Genomic DNA, 23,224 nt, shown 5'->3' on the forward strand with positions numbered 1-23,224 from the left:
AGAGCCTCTGGGAAAAACTACAACTAGACTCTCGAGACCACCAGCTACAGAAGCTCTGGGAGATGGGAAAACAGGATGGCGTCCCCTGGGAACACAGAGCAGGTGGTGGGAGTTTTCTGGAAGGGCCTTTATTGTGGCTGCTCTTCTTTGTACCTGCCTCTGCCTTTGCTGCCTTTGACTAGGCTCTAAACTCCTCAAAGATGGGAACCGGCGTTATTCATCATATCCACGAGTCAGTGATGGTCATGACGAGCCCGGGACATGCCAGAACCTACTGGAGCTCAGCATGCAGCCACAGGGAGAGGAAGAGAGGTCAAGGACTCTAACTATACCAACTCTGATGAAAGGGTTACGAGTGGCAGGGCTTACGGAGTTGCTGGCTTCCTAAAAAAATGGATCTATTTTACCACTTTGAAGTACAAATTAGGGGCCGCCTACAGAGAAGATGAAGTTTTGGGGGAGAAAAAGAATATCCTAGAAAAATAGCTCTCAGAAACCTTTTCAAATTATAAAAAGAAAGCAGTGTGGAGAGCTTGATGGAACGCTTGGATACGGCGATATAAAAATGAAGGAAAATGGAGTATCTGGGTTCCTGCCATTTCGAAGTCACACTAATTCAACGGTAATAAATATCATGTAATAAGAGTAATTTAAAGCACTGATTGCATCCTTAAGACTTATCATTAGCTTTCCATCGCAGAACCCACCACAGTAACGCAACTAAAATCTGATTCTGTGAATATTCTGAGAAGAGAGAATATTCTCAGAATATTCTGAGCAGCTTATATAACTGTTTTTCAAACAGCAATTAGATTAGGTAAACAACTCTCCCAAGAAGCCAAGTGTAAACTTGGAGGTTCCTGAGGATTACTGACTTTAGTATAACGTGTTAACTTCCTAAGGACAAAAATAGGGAGATCCACAGACAGAACTGTAAAGGATTTTATATAAAATGTAAACATAGTTTGGACCTATTTACATGGTTAGAACTGGGAAATGTTTTTACATACTCTGAACTGGCCTTAAGTGTTTATGAAATAATGCTTGGGTGTTATATATCCGTCTGTAACATTTCTTCTATAATTCTCCATCAACACTACAACATCCTTCCCAAACGGCCTCAGTTCTGACATCACAGGATTCTAAATTAAAATGAATTTTTTAAAAGATGTCTGGGTCCAAGCACACCATATGGCAGATGTCATTTATACGTTCCAATCATAAGCAGAATGTCTTTTTTTTTTTTTAAAGCATTTGTGTTCTGTTCATTTGTTTAAACATCCTGTTTCGAGACTTTTGATAACAGAGGAATGACCTGCACAGAACCCCTCGGAAATGGACTGAAACAACCTGTTCTGTATGTACAGATTTCCCCACTATGCTCTCTGAGAAACGTTCTCAGAACATAAGTCACAGTTAAATATCCCCGGGACTCTGCCTTGTTCAGCACGTTTCCAGGCGGAGCAGTGCGGAGGCCCGAGCCCTCCAGAGCGGAGTGCAGCGAACAGCGGTGGGCGGTTTCGGTTCGCCGGGGCTGACGAGCAGCAGTGTGCGCAGAGTCTGGGTGGACACGAGCCCACGCCAGCACTGTTCCCAGTGGAGGACGCCGCCATCAGCAGGTATGCAGCTGGCCAGGGAATGTTTTTCTTGTGCAACAGTCATTAAGGGCACATAGGAGACACGTTTATTATTATTTCATACAACAAACACAAAAAGCCTTCTGAAGTCCTTGCTGGTCCCTCCGAGTCTCACGGCAGCATCGCCACAGAAAGGTGTTTCTTTGAGGTACGAATGGGGCCCGACTCTTTGATGAGCCTTCCCACTTTCCATGTGAGAGGACTCACACATGTACACTTGCTGGGGTTTACACATCTCCGTAGGGCTTCTCCTCGGCAGTTCATGAACCATTCTCCTGCAACGTTCTGTGGACCGTCATTTTCACTGGGGACTCAATAAGGCACACTCAGCAGCTCTACCGAGAACCACCTGCCGTGGACCAGCTGGGAGCCTGACAGAGTGCTTCTGCCGACACAAATCTCCTGTCACAGAAGTCACGGATCTCAGGTTCAAGGGGAAAAAATCATCAGCAGGAAGAATCCAGAAGTCTCTGTCGAGCATTCGTCTCTCCGTTATTTACTTTAATTTCACTGGGTACATTCAAATCTGTCAAAACGGAAAACAAATATTTATGACAAAAGTCACACAGCAGGAACTGACAGCAGGAATTACCTTCTCTTCTATCAATCTTGTGTTCTTCGCCTTACCAGGTTTTGCTTCTTAGCCCACATTTCAGGGCACAGGGAAGTTAGGTCAGGGCTACAATTAAATCAACGAACTCGTCTCTTGAAAGAGATGGTGAACAACGGGCAAGAGGCCCAGAGGTTCGGGGACAAAGCGAACAGAATAAGACAGGCATATGCGAGAACGACAGCAAGGAGCGATGCCTGGGGAAGAGGCCGCGAGAGGAAGAGAGGACAGTCTGGAGAAAGCACAGTGTCCTTTGGCGATCTGGGGCAGCACCGATTCTTGCCCTCTGTCTCCCAGGACTGAGGGGTTTCACCCAAGACCACACAGGAAAATGGTTTCGTGATAAGGGGCGGGGGCAAGACTGTTGCTCGTTGGTGGAGAATGGCCACAAAGGCGCCCCGTGGGCCTCCTCAGCCTCTGCCCCGAGAGCGCACCCTACCTTTGAGTTCCGTCATCGGGTCCCCCGGCTCCTCGGTCGTCAATTCCACAGGCTCTGGTCTCTTGCCGTCCGTGACGTCCATCTTGATCATGCCAAGGTGACTCAGGAGGAGCACTGGGTCGATGCCCTGGCCACTGCTTTTAATGTTCTCCAGCACCTTCAGACACCTGTAGGACTTGAGCTCACTTACATTCTCCTCCAGGAAGAGGTTGTAGAGGCTCAGGTCGTTGTATGCCTCCGACTTGAAATGCAGGACGTCGAAAGTGGGCAGGATCTCATACACCCGGAGGACGTCCGTCCTCTGTCGGAACGGCACGAAGAGCGTGTAGATGACCACGGGGACCAGCAGCGCATAGACCACGAGGTTGATGAGGCTGAGCAACTGGAAGACGCCGACGGCGATGAGCTTGCACTGGAAGCGGTCGGGGATGCTGCTGTCATTTCTCAGGATCCCGGACTTGATGCTGCAGACAAACTCGTCGGACAGCGACGAGAGGCTGAAGTAATAGCCCAGGTAGGCGCAGGCGGACAGTACGATGCCGAGCGTCAGCAGCCTGCAGCTGACGTACTTGAGGATTAAGTTCTTACAGCTCTTCTTTGTCTTCAAGTACTGCTCCACAATCGGGTACTTGAAGTGGCTGTCAGGGATCTCCCACACACTACGGACAACCACCGCAAAGGAGTAAAAGAAAACGTGAAACCCTTACGACGATCAGATATCAAAGACGTAAACGCAGAGAACAGCATCAGGCTAAAAACCTCGAACACCTTACCTCCCTCCCTCCTATACCTCGAACTTCACTGGCGTTATCAGGGCATAAAATCGGTAAGAAAAGAAGACGACACTCTCCCCTAGTATCTTAAAGGTCTGGTTAGTTAAAGGAGTCCTATTTGCGGATTCTTAGACTGCCTGGCTCCTAGTACATGCTGCACGTGGACCGTTCTTGTTCTACTGTTTTTAAACGTGCAATTTTCTCAGGTGTGCAGAATAATGCAGACTTTCCGGCCCAACTAGAACGCAAGCGCCTCCTCCAGGCGAGGGACGGGAGGCAGACCGCTCTGTGGGTACGGGGCTCAGGCTTCTGGCCCATGGGCCTGGGTGGGGTCCCAGCTCTCCCCCTGATAGCTGGAAGCCAGTATTTTTATCTGGGGAAGAGGGAGGCAGTCAATAAATGCAGTTAGTTGTAATGTCATTCTGAGGGCTGAGATAATATATCCCTGAGACTGTGTTTTCTCTGGGTACATTAAGTATTTTACAAATGAGAGCTATTAATATGATGACCCTTGTTGATAAGAGGAACCAGAGGAAGAATGTGAAAAGACAAGGCGCTGCCTACTTGTTCCCCACTTCTCCCTCACCGGTTCTCCAAGCTCAGCGGCCCCATCATTCTCTGTGCTTCTCCATTATGGAGCAGCTCCAAGCCAGCACGTGGCTGGAGCCGTTACCTGTTACTGCAGCCACACCTGCCTTTCAGGACACGAGACAGTGGCTTTCCTCTCAACAAGGGAAAGCATCTGGATGCGAGGACAGATGGCGGGGCGGGCAGGTGGACGACAGACCCCTCCCCATCTACTATAGCGGGCACCCTAGGGCCAGATGGGTAGGAGGAGGGCTGAGACCACACCCCAAAGCCCGCCAAGATACCTGCTGGGGGCCGAGTTACCTCTGTCCCATGTTCTCATGAGGGCTCAGAACTGGGCTGGCACCATCTCTCAGGTCCTGATCACACATGCTCTTTGCGGCTTTAATTGCGCGGTTGTAAACTTTGTCAAGCTCTTCCATGATAAACTTCAAGTCTGAGCAAAGATGAGGAGCAGCTGCAAAACGCCAGAACAGGGAGGGCAGGTACAGGAGGACGGCCGCCAGCAGCAGGATGTAGGGGAAAAACTGAAAAACAAGAGAGCCGGTCAGGGGCCCACAGACCCCTCACTCCAGTAGCCCGAGTGGACAAGTGCTCCTCTCCGTGTTCTCATTTCGAGACAAACGTCAAGTTCGGAAATCAGGCTCGTTACCTCGTAACATTTTAAGGCTAAATTCATCTGCCCTGGTACGTAACATCACTAACTACCTTTTTTTTTTTAATCCCCCTTCAATAGACTTTAATTTGAAGTAACTGGCAACTACACGGTGACTGACACACGGTGTCTCCTCCCTAATCATGGAAGGAAACAAAAAAATAAAGTTACTTCCGTGTCCTTTAGAGTAATCCTTTAATAAAATCCCAATTAAGGAACAGGTACATGTCATAGTGGCCTCTGCTGGTTTGGGGGTGCTTTGATTTTCATTGCCATGGTTTTAAGAGGTCACTAATCTTAGAACTCTTGTCTTTTCCCCTCTCTCTCCAACCTGGAAAATGACACAGAAATGCCAACTTTGCCTAAAACAAATGAGAAGAACTGTGGCTTCAGGGGTACAGTAATCACGCCATCAAACAGCTGGCATAGGCAGTTAAAATTCACGGAATGCAGAACGGGCCTTCCACGCTAGGACACCCAAGGACTGCCCAACACCCTCAGTGTTCAGCTGAGCGATCTCGGGCGCGGACAAGCCAACTGCCGTGGGCCACATCCCCGCGGGGAGCAGCTGGATGTGGATGTACGTGCAAAACAAACACGAGGGGATTCCGGGGTCAGGGAAGGCAGAGTGCCCAGTAACCAGGGCCATCGGGCCTTTGGGGCTAAGCCTTAAGAGAAGGTAAAGGAAAACTACGAACTACAGTTAGCACGGACCTGAATTTAAGTTCGTCTCAGTGTCCTTGAGTGCTGAGGTCACTGAGCCTCTGACTCTCAGGTTCCCAAATGATGAAATGGTCGTGTAATACACATGTCATGAAGATTAAATTAGATAACTTGTGCAAAATGTTTAGCGTGGTGCCTGGCGTGTAAAATGCACGACAGCACACCAGCTAAAACCAACAGAAGGGCGACCTCTGTGGACATGTTACATCTTTAGTCCTCACAATGACCCTGCTAAGGCCTTTATTGATGGCTTCCCTTCACAAAGGGGAAGAGGAAGCCCAGAACAGTTCCTGGCCACAGAGCACAAAGCTGGAGCCAGGGTCCAATATGAAGGCCCTCTCTGAACCCAGAGCTGCACCTTTTCCACCATAATACATTGCAAATTATTTTACTTCTCTGGAAAACTTCTCCCTGTCTTTGGATTGGTCCCTCCCATTTCCTCAGAGTTGTAGCAGTGATGGCCTTGAGAGGGCACAGAAATCCCACCCCACACATGTCTGGGAGCAGGCAGCAGTCCCAACACTGGGCCTTTCACCATCCAGTCAGATGTACAGAAAAGTTGCAAAGACAGTACAGAGTGTTCTCAAGTAACACGCATCTGGTGTTCCCACTGTTACATTTCCATGGTCCACTTATCAAGAGTAAGAAGCCATCATTAACTCAATTTCAGACTTTCACTTGGATTTCTCCAATGGTCCCTTTCTGCTCAAAGACCCAATTCATGGTCTATCTGTTGATTTAGTTGTCATGTCTCCCTCATCTCCTTGGTTCTGTGCTAGTTCCTCAGGTCTTTCCTTGTTTTTCATGAAGAATAATATTTTTTCTAAAGACTTTATTTCTAAGTAATATCTACAGCCAATGTGGGACTTGAACTCACAACCCCGAGATCAAGAGTTGCACGCCCCACCGAGCCAGCCAGGTACCCCAAGAACAGTATTTTTAAATGTATAAAATAATACCTAAAAGTTCACAAAAGAAGTGGATGATAATTGATAGTTATCGCATTAAAAAACAAATTTATATGTGCTTATTAACACATTTATTAGGATGTGACACATGGCCTAACACCAACTTTGAAGTGGTGGCGGTCTCTGACAAAATCAGAGAGCACTTACCTCATTAGGGATCGCTGCCTGCATGATAAGTATTTTTCGATATTAAATTTTAGAGATGCATTAAAAAAAAATCAAGGTGTCACGTGTTTTCCTCTCCCGGGTCATGGGCTCCCTGATACAATCGTGGAGGCCACCTTTGGGACTGCCGCCCCACGGCAACGAGGGCAGTAGCACCCATGCCTCTAAAGCCCTGCCAGGCCCCCTCGCCGATGCCGCCACCTCCGTCGGGGGTTCTGGCCTGGGATGGGCTTTTTCAAAATCGCGAACCTGATCGGCAGAGGCCTGCGGCGCTGCGACACACACGACAGGCTGTGAGCCGATGAAGTCTGGTGATGTCATTCACAGCCGGCTGTGGTGAGAAGCACCCGCTCTGAAGGGCATCGTTAGCACAGAAATGGAACTGTGTGAGACGGAGTTTGTGCTGCTTCCAGAACCAAGAGAGCCAGGCGTTTTCTTGGGAAACTACGGGGAGAACACTATTTCTAATTTGGGGCTGTGGGATATCGTTACAAGTCACTTTTGTTTCCAAGCTATTTGAATTAATAGAATTTTACCTCAAACTGTTCTTCTGGATTAAAAAGTGACTGTCTACCATCTCTGGCACCTTTTCCAACATGCCTATGTGGTGCAGTAATTAGTACCAATGAATAGATCAGCATTGCTCATCATAATTGGAAAAAATGAGTGTTTAAAGCTATTACGCATTGGGCGTTTGCTTTCTCCTCAGACAGCCTCATGCCTTGATCACCTCTGCAAGGAATGCCGTTGAGGCCCCATTTCTCAGTTTTCTCCATACTTAAACCTCGTTTCTTTTTCATCAAAAATGAAAATGTGACTTTCAGTGACTCTGTAACAAGGTGGTATTAAAATCAACTCAAGTGAAATAGGAATTCAAAAAAGCATTAAATTATAGTCTTTACAATCCTTTTGTCCACAGAAGGAACATGGGGAAATTGCTGAGCTTTGGGAGTGCACGCTGGATGGGGAATGGCTTTGTTCATAAGCTCCGTCTGCTCCAAATGAGGTCTGAGACACTCGGCATCTCTCAAAGCCACAGCCGCACAATTCTGTCATGCGCTTCACGTCAGCACTGAGCTCTTGCAGTGACAGCAAAGCTTCTCAAAGTAGAACCAAAAGGCAGCACAATCTCCAGCCTTAAAAGTTTGTGTTGTTTCTGGAAGGGGCTGTAGTTAGAACACTAGCACATCCAGATGGAAGGAAGCCTGGAGGGGCTCTGGTACAACCTCCATCCACATTCAAATCCCCTCTACCTCGTGGAAGGTGAAGACGCGTCCAATTAGGACAGCTCCTCCCCTGAAACCTATGCCGTCACCGCCTACGGGATTAAACTAAACGCAGAAGGGTAAATCCATGCAAAAACGTCTGGGCTGGAGGCACCTGGCTGGCTCAGACGTGGAGTGTGTAACGCTAGATCTCAGGGTTATGAGTTTGAGCCCCACGTGGGGTATGGAATTACTTAAAAAAATAAAATCTTGGGGCACCTGGGTGGCTCAGTCGTTAAGCGTCTGCCTTTGGCTGAGGGTGTAATCCCAGGGTTCTGGGATGGAGTCCCACGTCGGGCTCCCTGCTCTGCTGGGACCTGCTTCTTCTTCTTCTTCTTTTTAAAGATTTTATTTATTTATGTGACAGAGATAGAGACAACCAGTGAGAGAGGGAACACAAGTAGGGGAAGTGGGAGAGGGAGAAGCAGGCTCCCAGCGGAGGAGCCTGATGTGGGGCTCGATCCCAGAACGCCGGGATCACGCCCTGAGCCGAAGGCAGACGCTTCATGACTGAGCCACCCAGGCACCCCTGGGAGCCTGCTCCTTCCTCTCCCACTTCCCCTGCTTGTGTTCCCTCTCTTGTTGGCTGTCTCTCTGTCAAATAAATAAATAAAATCTTAAAAAAAAATCTTAAAAACAAACAAACAAAAAACCCTTCTGGGCTGGAAGAAGGGCCAGGTGGGAATACCAGCTAATAATTAAACAATCAAAACATAAAAGTGACGGCCACTAGGGGTGCCTGGGTGGCGCAGTTGTTAAGCATCTGCCTTCAGCTCAGGGTGTGATCCCGGCGTTGTGGGATCGAGCCCCACATCAGGCTCCTCCGCTACGAGCCTGCTTCTTCCTCTCCCACTCCCCCTACTTGTGTTTCCTCTCTCGCCGGCTGTCTCTATCTCTGTCAAATAAATAAATAAAATCTTATAAAAAAAAAGTGATGGCCACTAGACATGTAGGTACTTAAGTCCTGAGCAATGAGAACTGTCCTTGGGAAGGTCAGGGAAGGCTTTACAGAAGAGGTGACATCTGAACCAGGTCTTCAAGTACAGTGAGGCGACAAGAACAAAAATGCCTTTCATGCATTAAAACTCCACTCAAATTTCCTCTTTTCTGTGGCCCTTTGGACACACTCTTTCCTCTGCATGGAATTTTCCTTTTCTGCCCACTGAATTCCCACCGTCCAGGGCACCAAAGCAAACGAGCAAGCCCACAGTGAGGACGTAGTGAGAGCTGAGGCTGGAAGGATGGACTAGGTTGAATGGTGTCCCCCCACCAAAACTCACACCCAGAACCTCAGAACACGACCTCATTTGGAAATCACCAGAGCCTGCTAGCCACCACCAGAAACAAGAAGAGACGCACACAGTTCTCGCTCTGAGCCCCCAAGAAGGAACCCACCGTGCTGACACCTACATTTCCAATTCCTGGCCTCCAGAAATATGAGCAAATATATTTCTGTTGTGCCAAGCCGTGGAGGGGGCGGTAATTTGCTACAGCAGCCTAGGAACTCGTACGAAGCATAAGCAGGAACTGAATTATGAAGCCCTCGGCTTCCCACATCATAGGCAATGGGTGCAAGGCGTGATGAAAATTTATTTGAGATTACTACAGCCATGGAAAAGGGAACCCACTGGAGAGGAGAGAGACAAGGCAGGAGGTTACGGTGGCAGAGCGGCGGGGAATGCTCTGCTGGACTGCGGCAGCAGCGGCGGGGAGCAGCACTGCGGTGCCCACTTGGAAGTGACGGGTGGAAAAGGGAAGAACAGAGGCTAATTCTGGGTTTCTACCTTATGCAAGGGTGTGGGTGGTAGTACCACTAGTTGAACTAAAGAAACAAGAAGGAATGGATTCCAAGCAGAGGGAGAGGAGGTGGGAGGCGGACCCAGGAAGATGAGAAATTGTGAACGTAAGATACCCTAACTCAAGAACTCAAATCCTAGTGGAGATGTGCAGTAGGTGACTGAAAATAAAGGGGAAAAATCGGGCCAACCTTACAATTCAGGATTCTGTAGCACACAGAGATGGCCAAAGCCAAGCACAGCCAAGAAAGCCAAGAACGCTGGAAGAGATGGGAAGTAACAGTCCGAAAGTAGGAAGCAGGTAAACCAAGAACAAACTGCACTGGGGAAGTGATACAAAAAGACACATGGAAGATGTCTGCTCTCGGCTGCATCTTGTTCAGACAGTAACTCACTTTAGAGATAATCCCAAATTTGGGAAGTCTTGAGTGCAGGGCTACTCAGGCTAGTGCAAACACGAGCAGCTTACAGAAGACAGAGAAGAAAGGTAGGTACCCCATTCTACTCCGCACTCAAGGGAACACACCCAAGGGAGCAGGCCTCATGACTCGTGACATTCGGGGAGGGGCCTGGCACAGGAGAGGCCTACAGAAGAGAGGATGGTAAGCAGAGCGTTTGTGTGTGGAAGCAGAAAGAGGCTCCTGACGGCAGAATTAGAACCGAGTCATGAAGAAGCAAGGACAAACGTTCCGGTCTGTGTGACAATGGAACGAAGTGTTCTAGGACGCAGGTAGTTCCTTTCAATGAATCATCTGCGAGGCCTTGAGAATACTCCACGGGGGGCGGGCAAACCTTTTCCTGCAAAGGGCCAGACAGTCAATGTCTCTGAGCCAGAGGACCCCTGGTGCGTACGTGAGAGCCGACGCAGGGAATGTGTAAGGGAATGTGTAAAGGAATGGGCATGGCTGTGTGCCGCTGAAACTACTCGCAGAAACAGGCGATGCAGGGGCTGGATTTGGCTGGAGCACGTGTGCCAGAGTTTGTCAATCCCCGGCCCGGGACCCCTGGCTCTCAGGGAGTGGCCCACACACCAGCAGCTTCAGCATCACCGGGGCACTTTCTGGGAAGAACGCAGGCCCCATCAGACCTACTGCACCCGAGGCCACATCTCCACGAGGTCCCAGGGGCCTTACATGCACACAGAATCGGCGAAGCACGGGTCTAGATGAGTGGTGCCCACACGGGGGCCCAAGTCGAACCAGCATTTCCTGGGAAGCTGAAGAAAATCAGATTCCCGGCCCTCAGGATCCTGGATCTTCACGAGCCCCCCTTCCCCCTGGGGTAATGCTAAGGTTTGGAAACGTCTGGTCTGGGAGTCGCAGAGGACCCCTCCAGACTAACTTTCTGGGAATCACTTAAATAAAGATCTGTCCATCCTATTAATTTTATTTTCTTATTCTGTGGCTTTTTTCAGTCAAAACCTTGCCTTCCTGCTTCAGAAAATAAAAATCTTGCCTAGCAGCTGCCTACATTATGAACTTGAACAAAGAACAGAACACTCGGGGAAAAAAAAAAAAAAGGCCCGTTATCAAAAAGTCCTAGAGCGCCACCTGCCGGTCCCGTTGAATGCACACACGTTTCCACAAAAACCGGTCTAAGAGCTACTGGAGGCCACCAGAAGTAAGTGGAGGAAGAGGAAGGAGACATGGAAGAAGTAGCTGGGGAGAAATCACAGTATTGATTACACCAAGGCCACTTAAATATTCCAGTGAGTCATTTCTTTGGGGGAGTGTGGGCCTCCTGGGTTTAAGGCTGGTGTCAGAATGGAGTTGAGGAGCGTTCACATAAACCCTGCGTCTCTAACGCCCTCACCCTGGACTCAGGATGCTCCTGGAGAACAAAGCCTGGTTCTGGGCAGGACACATGAACCGCTTCATTCCCCCCCACCTCCACATTTGTGTGCTGAGCACCCCCTGTGGGTGATGCACTGTCCCAGGGGTGCACTGACGCCTGAGATACAGGCACAGGCTCTTCCTGCCAGGAACCCGCGGGCTCAGAAATAAGGAACCACTTCCGTAGAATTAAGGCAAGTTACTGCCACCTCCCATGGTTGCTCCGGGAACAGCACAGGCTGCTCTGGGAATGCACAACAGAGACCAGAGTTCGGTGCAGCTGATGTTTTGCTCGGCTGGCACCCCATTTTTGGGATCTGACTGCCGGTAGGCAGCTTGTGAGGTCTCCTGTCCAGAGGCTTCGTGTTGACCCAGCCAGCCCGAAAGCAATCTGACTTGGCAATAACTCTCAGCCTAGAGGTTCAGAGGAAGCTTCCAGGCGGACAGGACATTTAAGCCCAGACCAGAATAGCACATTAGGAGGTAGCCAGATTAGAGGGGAGGTGGAATCAGGGGAGGGTTTTTCAAAGGAAGGTGTGTGTGAAACAGCCAAGACACGTGAGCTACAGGAAGTCAGGGTCCCTGGGGCTGAGGGGTGGTGGGGATGGGCCTGGCAATGAGGCTGGGGTGGGGGGATTCGCAGGGGCCAGTGGTGAGAGATAACCTTGGTAGCCAAAATAGCTGGTTTTCTAAAAGAAATCTAGACGTTGTGTAGGGACACTGGAGGGTTTTGTTTAGGGAAACAACAGGTGAGAAAAGGAGGATGTACAATTATGCCGAAAGGAGTAAAGGGGGAGTAGGAGCAAGGGCAGCAGGAGAGCACACGGCAGGAGTCTGGGAGAGGGAAATGGTGGCTAGCTGCCCCATGGACAGGATGGGTGACCAAGGACACAAGAGCCACGTGGGAAAGCACAACCGCTGGGCTGGGTGGCTGACACGACGGAGTGGGGAGAGAACGTCAAAACGGCCCTCAGATGTCTGGCTGAGGGAATAGGGTAGATGGTGGCGGTCACAGAGGGGCCAGGCAGGGAAATGGGCTCTGGCTTCGAACACGTGCTGGAGGCATATGCTAGGTCTTTGGGTGCACGAGCTCAGACTGCAGCTGAGGGTTCAATCTGGAGGTCAGGAGGGACAGGGCTTGCAGACAAAGACACGGGTGCTGATGGTGGAGGGGAGGATGCCGAGACAGACACAGGGTGAGGTGATCCAGGGAGAGGGGCAGCATGAGAAAGGGAGGCAACCTAGGACAGGGCCCTGGACGAACCCCAACTTCTCAGTGATGGGCAAAAGAGAAGGAGTCGCCAAGGAGACCCTGCCCCAAGAGTCCAGAGCACCTCTGCAGAACGAGGGCACAAACCACAGGACTGGACGGCTGAGAGAAGTCAAGTGGCTAAGCCCCAGGGGGCGAGCATTTACGCAGCAACAGAGGGGCTGCCAGTGACGTGGGGACAGATGTGCCAAAACGTTCGTGGGGACAGAGCCCACAGGAAGGGAAGGCTGAGGACACAGAGGAGAAAGACAGGGATGTGTGCATGCAACCTGGGGGGCAGGGGGTCCAGAACACAGGGGTCCGGCCCTTGGTCAGGAGAGGGGGGCCTCTTCCATTTCTCAGAAGGGAAGGAAAAGGCTGGGGCTGCCCTGGCGACATCTGGCAGTCTGATAGCAGGAAGCTAGGGCTGTTCTCACGTCAGAGCTTCCATTTTCTCTGGAAGTGGTGGGGAAGGCCTCGGAGGGCAGGAGGTGGTGGTGGGGAGTGGGGTGCCCTACTTTAGTTCCAGGTAATGACGAACTCAGAGGGCGGTGGCTACGGATGTGGAGGACACATGGAGGGGGGCAAAGTCCTCGGAGAGCAGATAGAGGTGGTGCCTCGGATGCATCATCCAGGAGGACAGAGTTCTCGTGGGATGGAAACGTCTGTGAGCTGTCCCCGCAGTCGTGAATGAATGAGGGCTGACTGGTAGCGTGACGGCAATGTGGAGGAGGTGGGGAGGACCCAGCCAGGTGTCCAGAAGAGCTGGGGAGCCGGGCTTTTGCACACAGGAAGCGCAGCCAGGGTAAGGAATAAAGCGATGGGGAGAAGACACACACCTTCATGCCCAACCTGAACCAAGCCCTCCCACCCCCCAGAACGCTCTTGTGCTAGAAAATCCCTTTCTGTGTTGAGCTGAGGTTCACCGCCTGGCAGCCACCCCCGGGTGAGCGTGCAGACTTCTGAAGCCATGCAAATTCAACCCGCACCTTTTCACAGGCAAGGACCAGCTGAAGTCTGAAGGAGGCCATGCGCTCTCCCCCCATCGGGCTCTGGGGCCTCAGACACGGCTCCAGCTGCTGAGAGGACCCCTGGCCAGCTCAGCAATCACAAGTCCACTGAAGGTGGACAGGCCAAAAAAGCAAACCATCAGGAAGAACCCTGTTGAGAAGGGATCCGGCAGCCCCATGTCCAGGGACAGGGTCACGAGACCTGCAAGCAGGGACTGGCACAGACGCCTGTCCACCCGTGTTCGTGGCAGCATTAACGGTGAAAGCCATGAGGTGGAGGCCACCCAGGGGCCCATGGAGGGATGCGGGGACACACAAAACATGGTCAACGCACCTGACGGAGTACGACTCAGCCTTAAAAAGGGAGGGAATTCTGGTCATGTGATGAAGTGAGCAAAACCTGAAAACATTATGCAGAGTGAAATAAGCCAGACGTAAAAGGACCCATCTCATAGGACTGCAGCTATAGGAGGGACCTGGAAGGGCGGAAAGAAGACAGACAGCGGGACAGTGGGTGCTGGGAAACACAGGGAGTCATTGTTTGATGGGTACAGAGTTTCAGTTTGGGAAGGTGAGAAAGGCCAGACGATCTTGGCAGTGGTTGCACATGGTGTGAATGTCCATAATGCCGCTCAAATGCACACCTGAGAAGGGCTAGGAAGGTAAGTTTTATGTGGTGTGTATTTTATCACAATTAAACAAAACACCAGAAGAAGAAATCAATGCAGAAACAAAGCAGCTATGATCACAGAGTCTGGCCGGGCCAACAACGCCACGTGGACGTGCAAATCTGACATAGGTTTTAGCTCTCCTCCAGCTAGGCTGCAGCCCCAGCTTCTCCGACCACCTGCCTCTGTCCCCCCGGGCTGTCCTGACCACGTCCCACACGCTGGGCAGTCAAAGCTTTCCCTCTGAGTTCGGTGGCTGCACGTCTAAAATCAAGGTGTTGGTAGATCTGTGCTCCCGCCAGTGCCTGGAGGAGAGGACCTTCCAGCCTCCTGCACAGTGTAGACAGGTGTTCTGCTCGAGCCTCTGTGTCACACGCTGTCTTGTCCCCAGTGTCTCACATCTCCTCCCTGTCTGCAAACAAAGTTCCCTCTGTTATGAAGACACCAGTCACACTGGATTAGGAACCCTCCTGCCCCACTCTGGTTAGGACCTCACCTTAACTAATTCCACCTGCAACAACCCTATTTCCACAAAAAGTCCTATTCGAGGGTACAGGCATTAGGACATCAATACATCTTTTAGGGGATACAATTCAACACACAATACCACCCAAATGAAGACTTGGTTTTCTTGTACATTGGTTATTTTTTTAATGACTGCTGAAATTATACGTGAAAAACTAGACAAGAATTTGAGGCCCTGGATGAAGTTACCTGCCTCCAGAGAAGATTTATTTCCGCTGCTGGCTGGCAGGCAGGTTAGAGGGCTGACCATCCCCCTATCTCTTCCTTCAGTCAGCAGTGAAATGATTCAAACCAGGACGCTAGTCCCCAGGAGGGCTGGTCTAATTTAGCATCATCCCTTACTTCCCAGGAATGGACTTTCGAGCCTAGGGTTTTGACCCGGGTCCTTCCAACTTGGTTGGTCCCAACTCTAATTTTTTTTTTTTTTTAAAGATTTTATTTATTTACTTGACAGAGATAGAGACAGCCAGCGAGAGAGGGAACACAAGCAGGGGGAGTGGGAGAGGAAGAAGCAGGCTCACAACACAGGAGCCTGATGTGGGGCTTGATCCCAGAACGCCGGGACCACGCCATGAGCCGAAGGCAGACGCTTAACCGCTGTGCCACCCAGGCGCCCCCCAACTCTAATTTTTGCCCCCAGCCCTGTGAATCTGGAAAGATCTCTCAGCCAAACTTCCATCCAAATAAGCTGGGCTACCACCACCAGAAAGAGAGCTCCTCGGTCTCTCACTGACACTGGAGACTGAAGACTTGGCTGCCCGCACTGCTCTACGAGGTTTCTGCTTCTCTACTGCAGGGGCAGTGGACGGCCAGGGCCCTGACTCAAGTCTTAGAGCCAGCAACTAGTCCTGAGTCCCCAGCTTGCTCTCTCTAAGTGCCCTTCACCTTACAGTGTAGCAAAATCCTTGAGTTTCTTTCAGCTCTAAAGATTTCACAGTCTCTACCATCCCTGCCAGCTCTTACACTGGACAAGCCAGATTATATATTCTTCTCCTGTGGCTCCATTAATGTCCAGTCCGGCGACTAATTACAACCTCCCTTCTCCTAAGAGCATCACAGCCAAGGCACCTAAGCTATAACGGCACGGATTTCGACTTGCAAACAAGGCTGTTCTGGAACTATGCCCATTTATATTATTGGTTGGCCTGGCTACTAAGACATGCAGAGTCGATGGGGACCCAATGGACACTAAGGCTAAAAGTCGAAGAGAAAAGCCCAACCCCAAAGAAGAAAGAAGTCATTGTGGGGCATCACTGTGCCTGATGGCATGCAATAAATAAACAGGAGAAGAGGCCTGAGTCATAGCAAGTCATAGCAAAGGACTTAAACTGTTCTTTTTTAGAAAGAAGGATGCTGTGTGTTCAACAATAGGTCAAGGCTGGAGAGAGTCAAACTTCAGTCTTTGGCTTTTCAGAAAATAAAATAGCATGCTTTCCACAATGGAGAAGAAAAGCAGAAAAAACACAAATCTTTTATTTGTTCTCATGATGGACAAAAGAACCAGTGACTGAAAATAATGACAGGCTGATGCATAGTCCTACTTCTATATGCACAGAGAAGACCTAATGGAGCCACTTCATTACACAGAGAACGTTCTCCTGCACAAACCTGCCAACTCCAGCTCAAGTTCCTCACTGCCCATCCTCTATGCACTCCCCACCTCCACTGCTCCTCCAACACGGGGCTCCTGTCTGTACCTCTTCTCTTTAGGACACTGGTGTCTCCCATGTAGCGTCCCTCCCTCTCCTTGCAATACCTGGACCCATCAGAAAGCAAAGCAGTCTATCCCAAAGGCTGTGTTGCAGCCAACACCCCTGGAGGGAGACATCACCAGGCTTCCCAATGCTCCAGCAACACACTGGCTAGAACAAACTAAAGTGTATGTTGGCCCTTACTTTCCCCAAGGGATCCCGTGAGCAGTGAAAAGGCACTGGCCAAAGCTAGATTTGAGTCCTAGCTCTGCCCCTGTCTAACACTGCCCACCCAGGCATTCCAAAGGGCACTGGGAGCCTGCTCTGTGTGAGACGCTGCTGGGCAGTAAGGGTAGAAAGGTGACTAGGACACAAGAGGCGTCCCCTGGTACGGAGCTAAAATCCAAAAAGTGCCTCAGCTTCCTCAGGGGCTAGTGAAGGTGCTGGACCAAGTCATCTCTGAGGTCTCTTCTGACTTGAAAGTGCTACCGCTATATGATCCGTGTGACAGCATGCGGGCTGGCCCCAGTCTCTGTGTGGCTGTGCACTGGCACAGCCTCTCTGCGCCTCCGTTCCCACATCTACAAAGCACACTGGTGAGATTCGCAAACATCCCCAGTTACCTTGTGCAGGCACAGCGGAAGGCGTCCAGAATCGCTCTGCAAGGAGCCCTGCTGAACAGCAGCCCAACAGTAGGAATCCACGAAGGCAGCCTGACGCCAGGAGAAGGAACTTGGGGAGAAACAGCTTATCTGCGTACCTGAGAAGCAAAAACAGACGGTGCCAAATAAATGTGAGTGCAGGGTCTGGACCCGTCTCCCCGCCCCCCAGCCCTCCCTCCCGTTTTAGCGAAGTCACAGAGCGCCAGGCATAGGTCAGAACTAAGACCCAGCGCCCAGGTTCACATTCAGGCTGAGTGTTTGAGAGATTTTCAGCCGACACTGGTTGTGACAGCAGCTTGGGCTCAGCTGGGGAAAGCTCTGGAAAGAAGTGAAAGCACCATAAAAAGAAAAAATGGCCATGAAAAGAACTAGAGCCTAAAGCGTCCCAGGGAGACATGTACAGGGCTGCTTGAATTTGGGTGAGGACTGAGAGAGGGGAAGGGGCACAGGGCAGGGGGAGGAAAAGGAGGGTCGATCAGAAAAATTGGACTAGAGGAGTCCTTCAGAGCAGAGAAGTCAGGACTTTTAGCCTGACAAAGGGAAGGCCAAATGAACATCTGGTGAGAGGTCACCAGATGGCAAATCAGCAGTTTTCCGTCTCCTCCAAGAAAAAAGACTGCATGGGCAAGTACAGCCCTCATGGGAGTGTGCAGACCCACAGACAGGGCGATGGGTGCTGGATGGGCCAGTGGGAGACCTGCGGGAGCATGAGCGCACGGCAGGTGCACGGACCCTCCGCTCAGACCCAGAACAGCCACTCCGCCTTCCACACCCCGCACGGCCAAACTGACACTAAGTGCTTGGGCCCTGATGCTGGTTCCATTCAAACCCAACCCTGCTGCTCACAGCTGAGTGACCTCAGGTCACTTCACCTTCTGAAGCCAAGGTTATCCAAATGGATGTTGGCGTTAATGTCTGCATTCTCAGTACACTGCCTAGTTCCCAGGAGTTGGTCAGTAAGTATTACATCCTTCTGTAGGAAGTAAGTAGTGGATTCTGTTATTGCTTGAAAGAGTGGGGGCGTGCCCACCCTAGACAGGGGAAAGGAATGGTAGGAAGGCGCATGGGTGGACTTCCCTGGTGTCTGGGACAGAAAAAGCCCCAAAGGATCACCTCCCTCCTGGCACGAGGTGGGCTTTATACTTGCGGCAGGAGAGGGCAGTAATGGGATGTTGTCCAGGAGGCAGATTCTTGCGGTGGAGGGGATACAAAGGGCCTAGGGCACCCCCCCCCAATCGGGGACTTCTATGCCCACAGGCATCAAGAAAGGACTTCCCGGCAAGAGCCCTTAGGGGAGATCACTGTGAAAAGTCATGTGCCATCTGAAAATCTCTGATAATAGAGTAAGTTCTTGCCAGCTAGGAATGGCTTAAACATGAGTTGGGGATAGGTCACGGATTTCCAGGACCTTTCAATTCTCATATCCCATTAAACTTGAGTTTTTGCATTTTATAAAAATAGACTAGTCAGAACAGTGCAGACTCCACAAAGCTCTTGCGTTAGCATGACTTAGCTAAATGCTGCCCGGGCAGTCCCACCCACCAAGGCTCACTGAGCACCCCGGCAGACACACAGGAGGGAGACGGGGCTGGGGTTAGAAATGGATGGGCGACTGGCCAAACGCTTTCTCATAAAAATGGACAGTGCTATTAGGATTTCATGAAAATCTGTCTGCTCTGTATATCGTTTAGGTATAGTCCTTGCACGCACATAGCCAACACGTTGTAACCTTCTTCTATACGAAAATCTGCTACCTCCGAAACCCTCCCCAAGGCACTGGTGGAAACCGCGAGAGCATAAATAACTAAACCATTTATACCAAAGCTTTTGCAAAAGAGGGAGAAAGCAAATATAATTGAGTCTAGAGAGATGGAAACTGAGGCGGCGCTGAGCTCAAAAGTAAATATTCTTCTTCTGGAATGGGATGTCAGAAGAAAAAACAACAGACAACCAACAGTCACGGGACACTAAGCATCCTGAACTCATTGCCTCATTCCAACCTCACAGCTAAATCAGAGAGGGAGGGAGAAAAGGTGTCTTCCCACCCTTTTACCCTGGATGAAACCAAACCTCAAAGTAACCCCTACCCACGCTAGTAACTGGTACCAGCAGAATTTTAATCCCTCAGTCTCTTAAAACACTCCTCTCTGGGCCAGTCGCTGCAGCGAGGGCACGTTGTGGAGGTCCTGGCAGCCAGGGTCTGTCAGAAAGGAGGTGGTTTGATTAAGGGGTCCCTCCAAGTGACCAGGAGGGGCAGAGCTTTCTGGGAAGAGTCAAGGACAAACCCAGAAAAGGAAACAGATCAAGCACCGAGGAGTATTTCCAGGCCAGAAATGGGAACCAAGGAAGTCCAGAGCCAGGCAGCAGCTGGAGCCAAACTGAAGGGTGGGAGGAACGAGGGCGGAGCAAGAGGGTGAGGGCGCCAGGAGCTGGGCTGTGCAGCCCTGCGCTCCTCCCGCACGAACAGCCCAGCCTGGCTTCCAGGCACACCTGGCAGGCTGTGCAGCTGCTGCCAGAGCCCAGCATGCTCGGGACCTGGACCATCCCGACTCATCCTTCCAAACGTGCTTCCACAATCTCTATCTCATTCAGTCTTCAAAATAATACTGGGAAATAAGTAAGGTGCTTTGTATATTTTCCTACTGGTCTCCAGTATGGAAAGCTTCCAAGTCCCCCCCCCCCAAAAAAGGGGCACTGAATTGAAACAACAGTTTTCCTTTAAACCAAATTAATTCACCAGGTCTCTGTTTTCCACACCCAAAACTGACTTTTTTTTTTTTTTTTTTTGGAGGGGAAGGTGGGGCAGGAGGCACATAAGGGGCGAGGGAGAGAGAGAATCCCAAGCAGCAGGTCCCATACCCAGCGAAGAGCCTGACATGGAGCTCGAGCTCATGACCCCGAGACCATGACCTGAGCCAAAATCAAGACCTGGACCCTTAACCAACTGTGCCACCCGGGCACCCTCCCAAACCCGGCTTTTAAAAAGAACCCAACCAGGGCTAACATCAGTTAAGACGCGCATAATCAAGTGTCATCTTGTAAATGAGCTTGAGACCCAAGGAACTTCACTACCGACCCTGCTGGAGTAGAGGAGAATTAATGGTTTTCCCCTTCGGGGCCCAAGAAATTAGACAGAGGCCCCATCGAGCCCAACGCCCTCACTAAATGGATGGGAAGAGTAGCCTGTACCTACCGACCTGCGGTCCACGATGGGTAACAGTGAGACCGCACAGTCAAAGGGAGCACGCGACCAAGCTGGCGAGCCTCACACGGAACCTACAAGGCTGCTTTCATTCAGTCCGGCATTGATGGTGCAAACAGCATAACAAAATACAGCTTGCTAAGTGCGGGAACAGGAGAAAAGAAAGCTGATCTAAGACCCCGGGTGCACAGAACCATGCAGCCAGATTACACCCAGAAGACAAGACTGGAGAATTAAGTAGTGGTCTCTCTCCTGTGGGGGAGAACCCAGAAAGTCTACACCACAGGAAAGGGCTTGTATTAACCTGGTGTAAAACCTGACGACTGTCCAATGAATAAAATTCCCGTGACCTGGGTACCAGGGCAAAAAAGGCATGAAAAGAACTCAATGTCCTAGGAAAGAGGCAAAATAGTACTCAGTATATCTAAATGTTATTTTATTTTTAAAATTTTTAACATCTAAGATTAACTCAAATATACAGAAAATAATATAACAGATACCCAGGAGTTTACGGCAATATTGACATTTTGCTGTATTCACCCACGCCCCTTTTTTTAATAAAGCATTTTATTTTGATTTTTTTCAGACCTACAGAAAAATTACAGGAATATTGCTATAATGTTCAGCCATAAAAAGGAAATTCTGCCATTTGAAACACGGATGGACCTTGACAGCATTCTGGTAAGTGACATAAGTTGGAGAAAGACAAATACTGTACTTAGATGTTTTATCCAGTAGAAACGAACGCCTAGAAACAGAATAGTTCGGTAGTTGCCAGATGTGGAACATGGGGGTGGGGCACAGGAAATGGGTGAAGGTGGTCAAAGGGTACAAACTTCCGGCTATAAGATAAGTAAGGTCTGGGGATGTAACATACAGCATAGTGACCATAGTTAAAACTGCAGTTCTGTATTATATACTTAAAAGCTGCTACTGAGCAAATAGATCCTCCGAGTTCTCGTCACAAGAAAAAAGACTGTAACTATGTGAGATGATGGATGTTAACTACACTTACCGTGGTAATCATTTTGCAACATACACATCTGTCAGATCATTATGTGTTGTACCTTAAATGTATACAATGTTATAGGTCAGGTATAGCTCAATACAATGGGAAAAATTACATAAAATCTGTAAACACCATAAAATATGGTATCAGCATAAAAAAAAGAACATTACAGTGAAATCACAAATACTCACCCACAGTCAACATCCTGCCACATGTCCTCTCTATACCTGTATACCTCATACACACATTGCTTTTTCTTCCTGAACCCCTTGAGAGTAAGTGCAGCGGTTATGACCCTTTCTCTCAGAAGTTTGTATCTTCTGAGAACAAAACATTTCTATATGACCCAGAGCAATTATCGATTTTTTTTTTAAAGATGCAATACTGTTATCGGTATTCGGATTTCCCCAACTCTCCTTTAGAGCAATCCCCTCCCCCCTTTCAATGGAGCTCCAGTCCTGCACCAGACATCATGCGTTCAGACGTCATGTGTCTTTAGTCACCCGATCACCTTATCCCAGAAGGGTTATCTGCAGCCCTAACGGGGGTGAAGAGCACAAGCCTCTGTTCTTTGTGAGGCCCCCTTGATTTTTGTGCATTTGACTGCCTGTCCATGCTCCGACCAGCTTCTGCATTACAGGAAGGACTCCCCCAAGAGGGACACCCCGGGAGGCACCTAGCATCCGTTTCCTCCAGGACTAGTGACGTCACCTATGACGGCTACTTGCTCAAGCTGCTATCAGGGCTCTGGCAGACAAGTGCCCTTCTCCCTGAGACAGAAGTTATCTGTATGGAGATCTCAGGCTGTGTAAGTATTCAGTTCCCCAGCAAGCTTTCACCCGGTGGTGAATTGGACACTTCCACGGGAGTTGCAAAATGAAGGTTTTCCAACTTCATCCTTCCCTCTGCGTGTGTTAGTCAGCATTGTACTAGAAAGAGGAACTTCCCCTTCCCCCAATTTATGTTTTTTAGTACTAAGATGGACTCATATATATAGTCTTATGTTTTTCAGTATTTCGTCATCTGTTGCTCTTATCCATTTTGATGCTCAAAGCCTTTCCGACCAGCTCCGTGCCCGTGGTTTCTGAGCACCCTGCACTTCGTGGTACAGATGTCCTGGGCTCCTCTTGTACTTCCCCTGCCCCAGCCCTGCCACTGACCGTGTCTTCAGGGAGCCCCTGGTTCCTTTTAGTAGGTAATACAATTCCTAAATCCAGGATATAGATGCAAGATGTGCTCCCTGCTACTGGGGTGTCATTGCTCCTAGCTGCCTTCAGCAGACACGGCGAGGAAACCAATCTATGTCCATGGGTGTGTGTATGTATGTGAGAGAGACAGAGCTTATACCGAACATTCAAATTCAATTTAACACCCCTGGCCTGCCCGGGTCTATATTTGTATCTTCTATCTTTTACAGTAAGACCCCTAAATCCCAAATATACCAACATGGTTACTCATTTTCTCAATCCTAAAATTCACATAGAATAATTTCAGAATTTTTTAAAGCAAACCTATCTTTCTGATTTTCATTTTAAAAGGTTTACTCTGGATGCTGTGTCCATAACTGCCCATCCAGGGTCAAGAATAGAAGCAGGGGCGCCTGGGTGGCACAACGGTTAAGCGTCTGCCTTCGGCTCAGGGCGTGATCCCGGCATTATGGGATCGAGCCCCACATCAGGCTCTTCCGCTATGAGCCTGCTTCTTCCTCTCCCACTCCCCCTGCTTGTGTTCCCTCTCTCGCTGGCTGTCTCTATCTC

General features: G+C 49.8%; 1 protein-coding gene across 1 annotated transcript in view; it reads right to left on the minus strand.

Moving 5' to 3' along the window:
• Positions 1-1,501: 1,501 nt before the first annotated feature.
• Positions 1,502-23,224, minus strand: part of PANX1 (pannexin 1) — a 42,202-nt gene continuing 20,479 nt past the window's right edge. The window contains exons 2-5 of the mRNA XM_002930412.4: positions 17,218-17,354; positions 4,351-4,574; positions 2,687-3,345; positions 1,502-2,163 (exon numbers count right to left, since the gene is read on the minus strand). Coding sequence (XP_002930458.1) covers positions 2,084-2,163; positions 2,687-3,345; positions 4,351-4,574; positions 17,218-17,354 — 1,100 coding nt within the window. The 3' untranslated portion in view covers positions 1,502-2,083. The remainder of the gene's footprint in view (positions 2,164-2,686; positions 3,346-4,350; positions 4,575-17,217; positions 17,355-23,224) is intronic.

This window comes from Ailuropoda melanoleuca, chromosome 8 (assembly GCF_002007445.2).
Source record: "Ailuropoda melanoleuca isolate Jingjing chromosome 8, ASM200744v2, whole genome shotgun sequence".
Taxonomy (NCBI): Eukaryota; Metazoa; Chordata; class Mammalia; order Carnivora; family Ursidae; genus Ailuropoda; species Ailuropoda melanoleuca.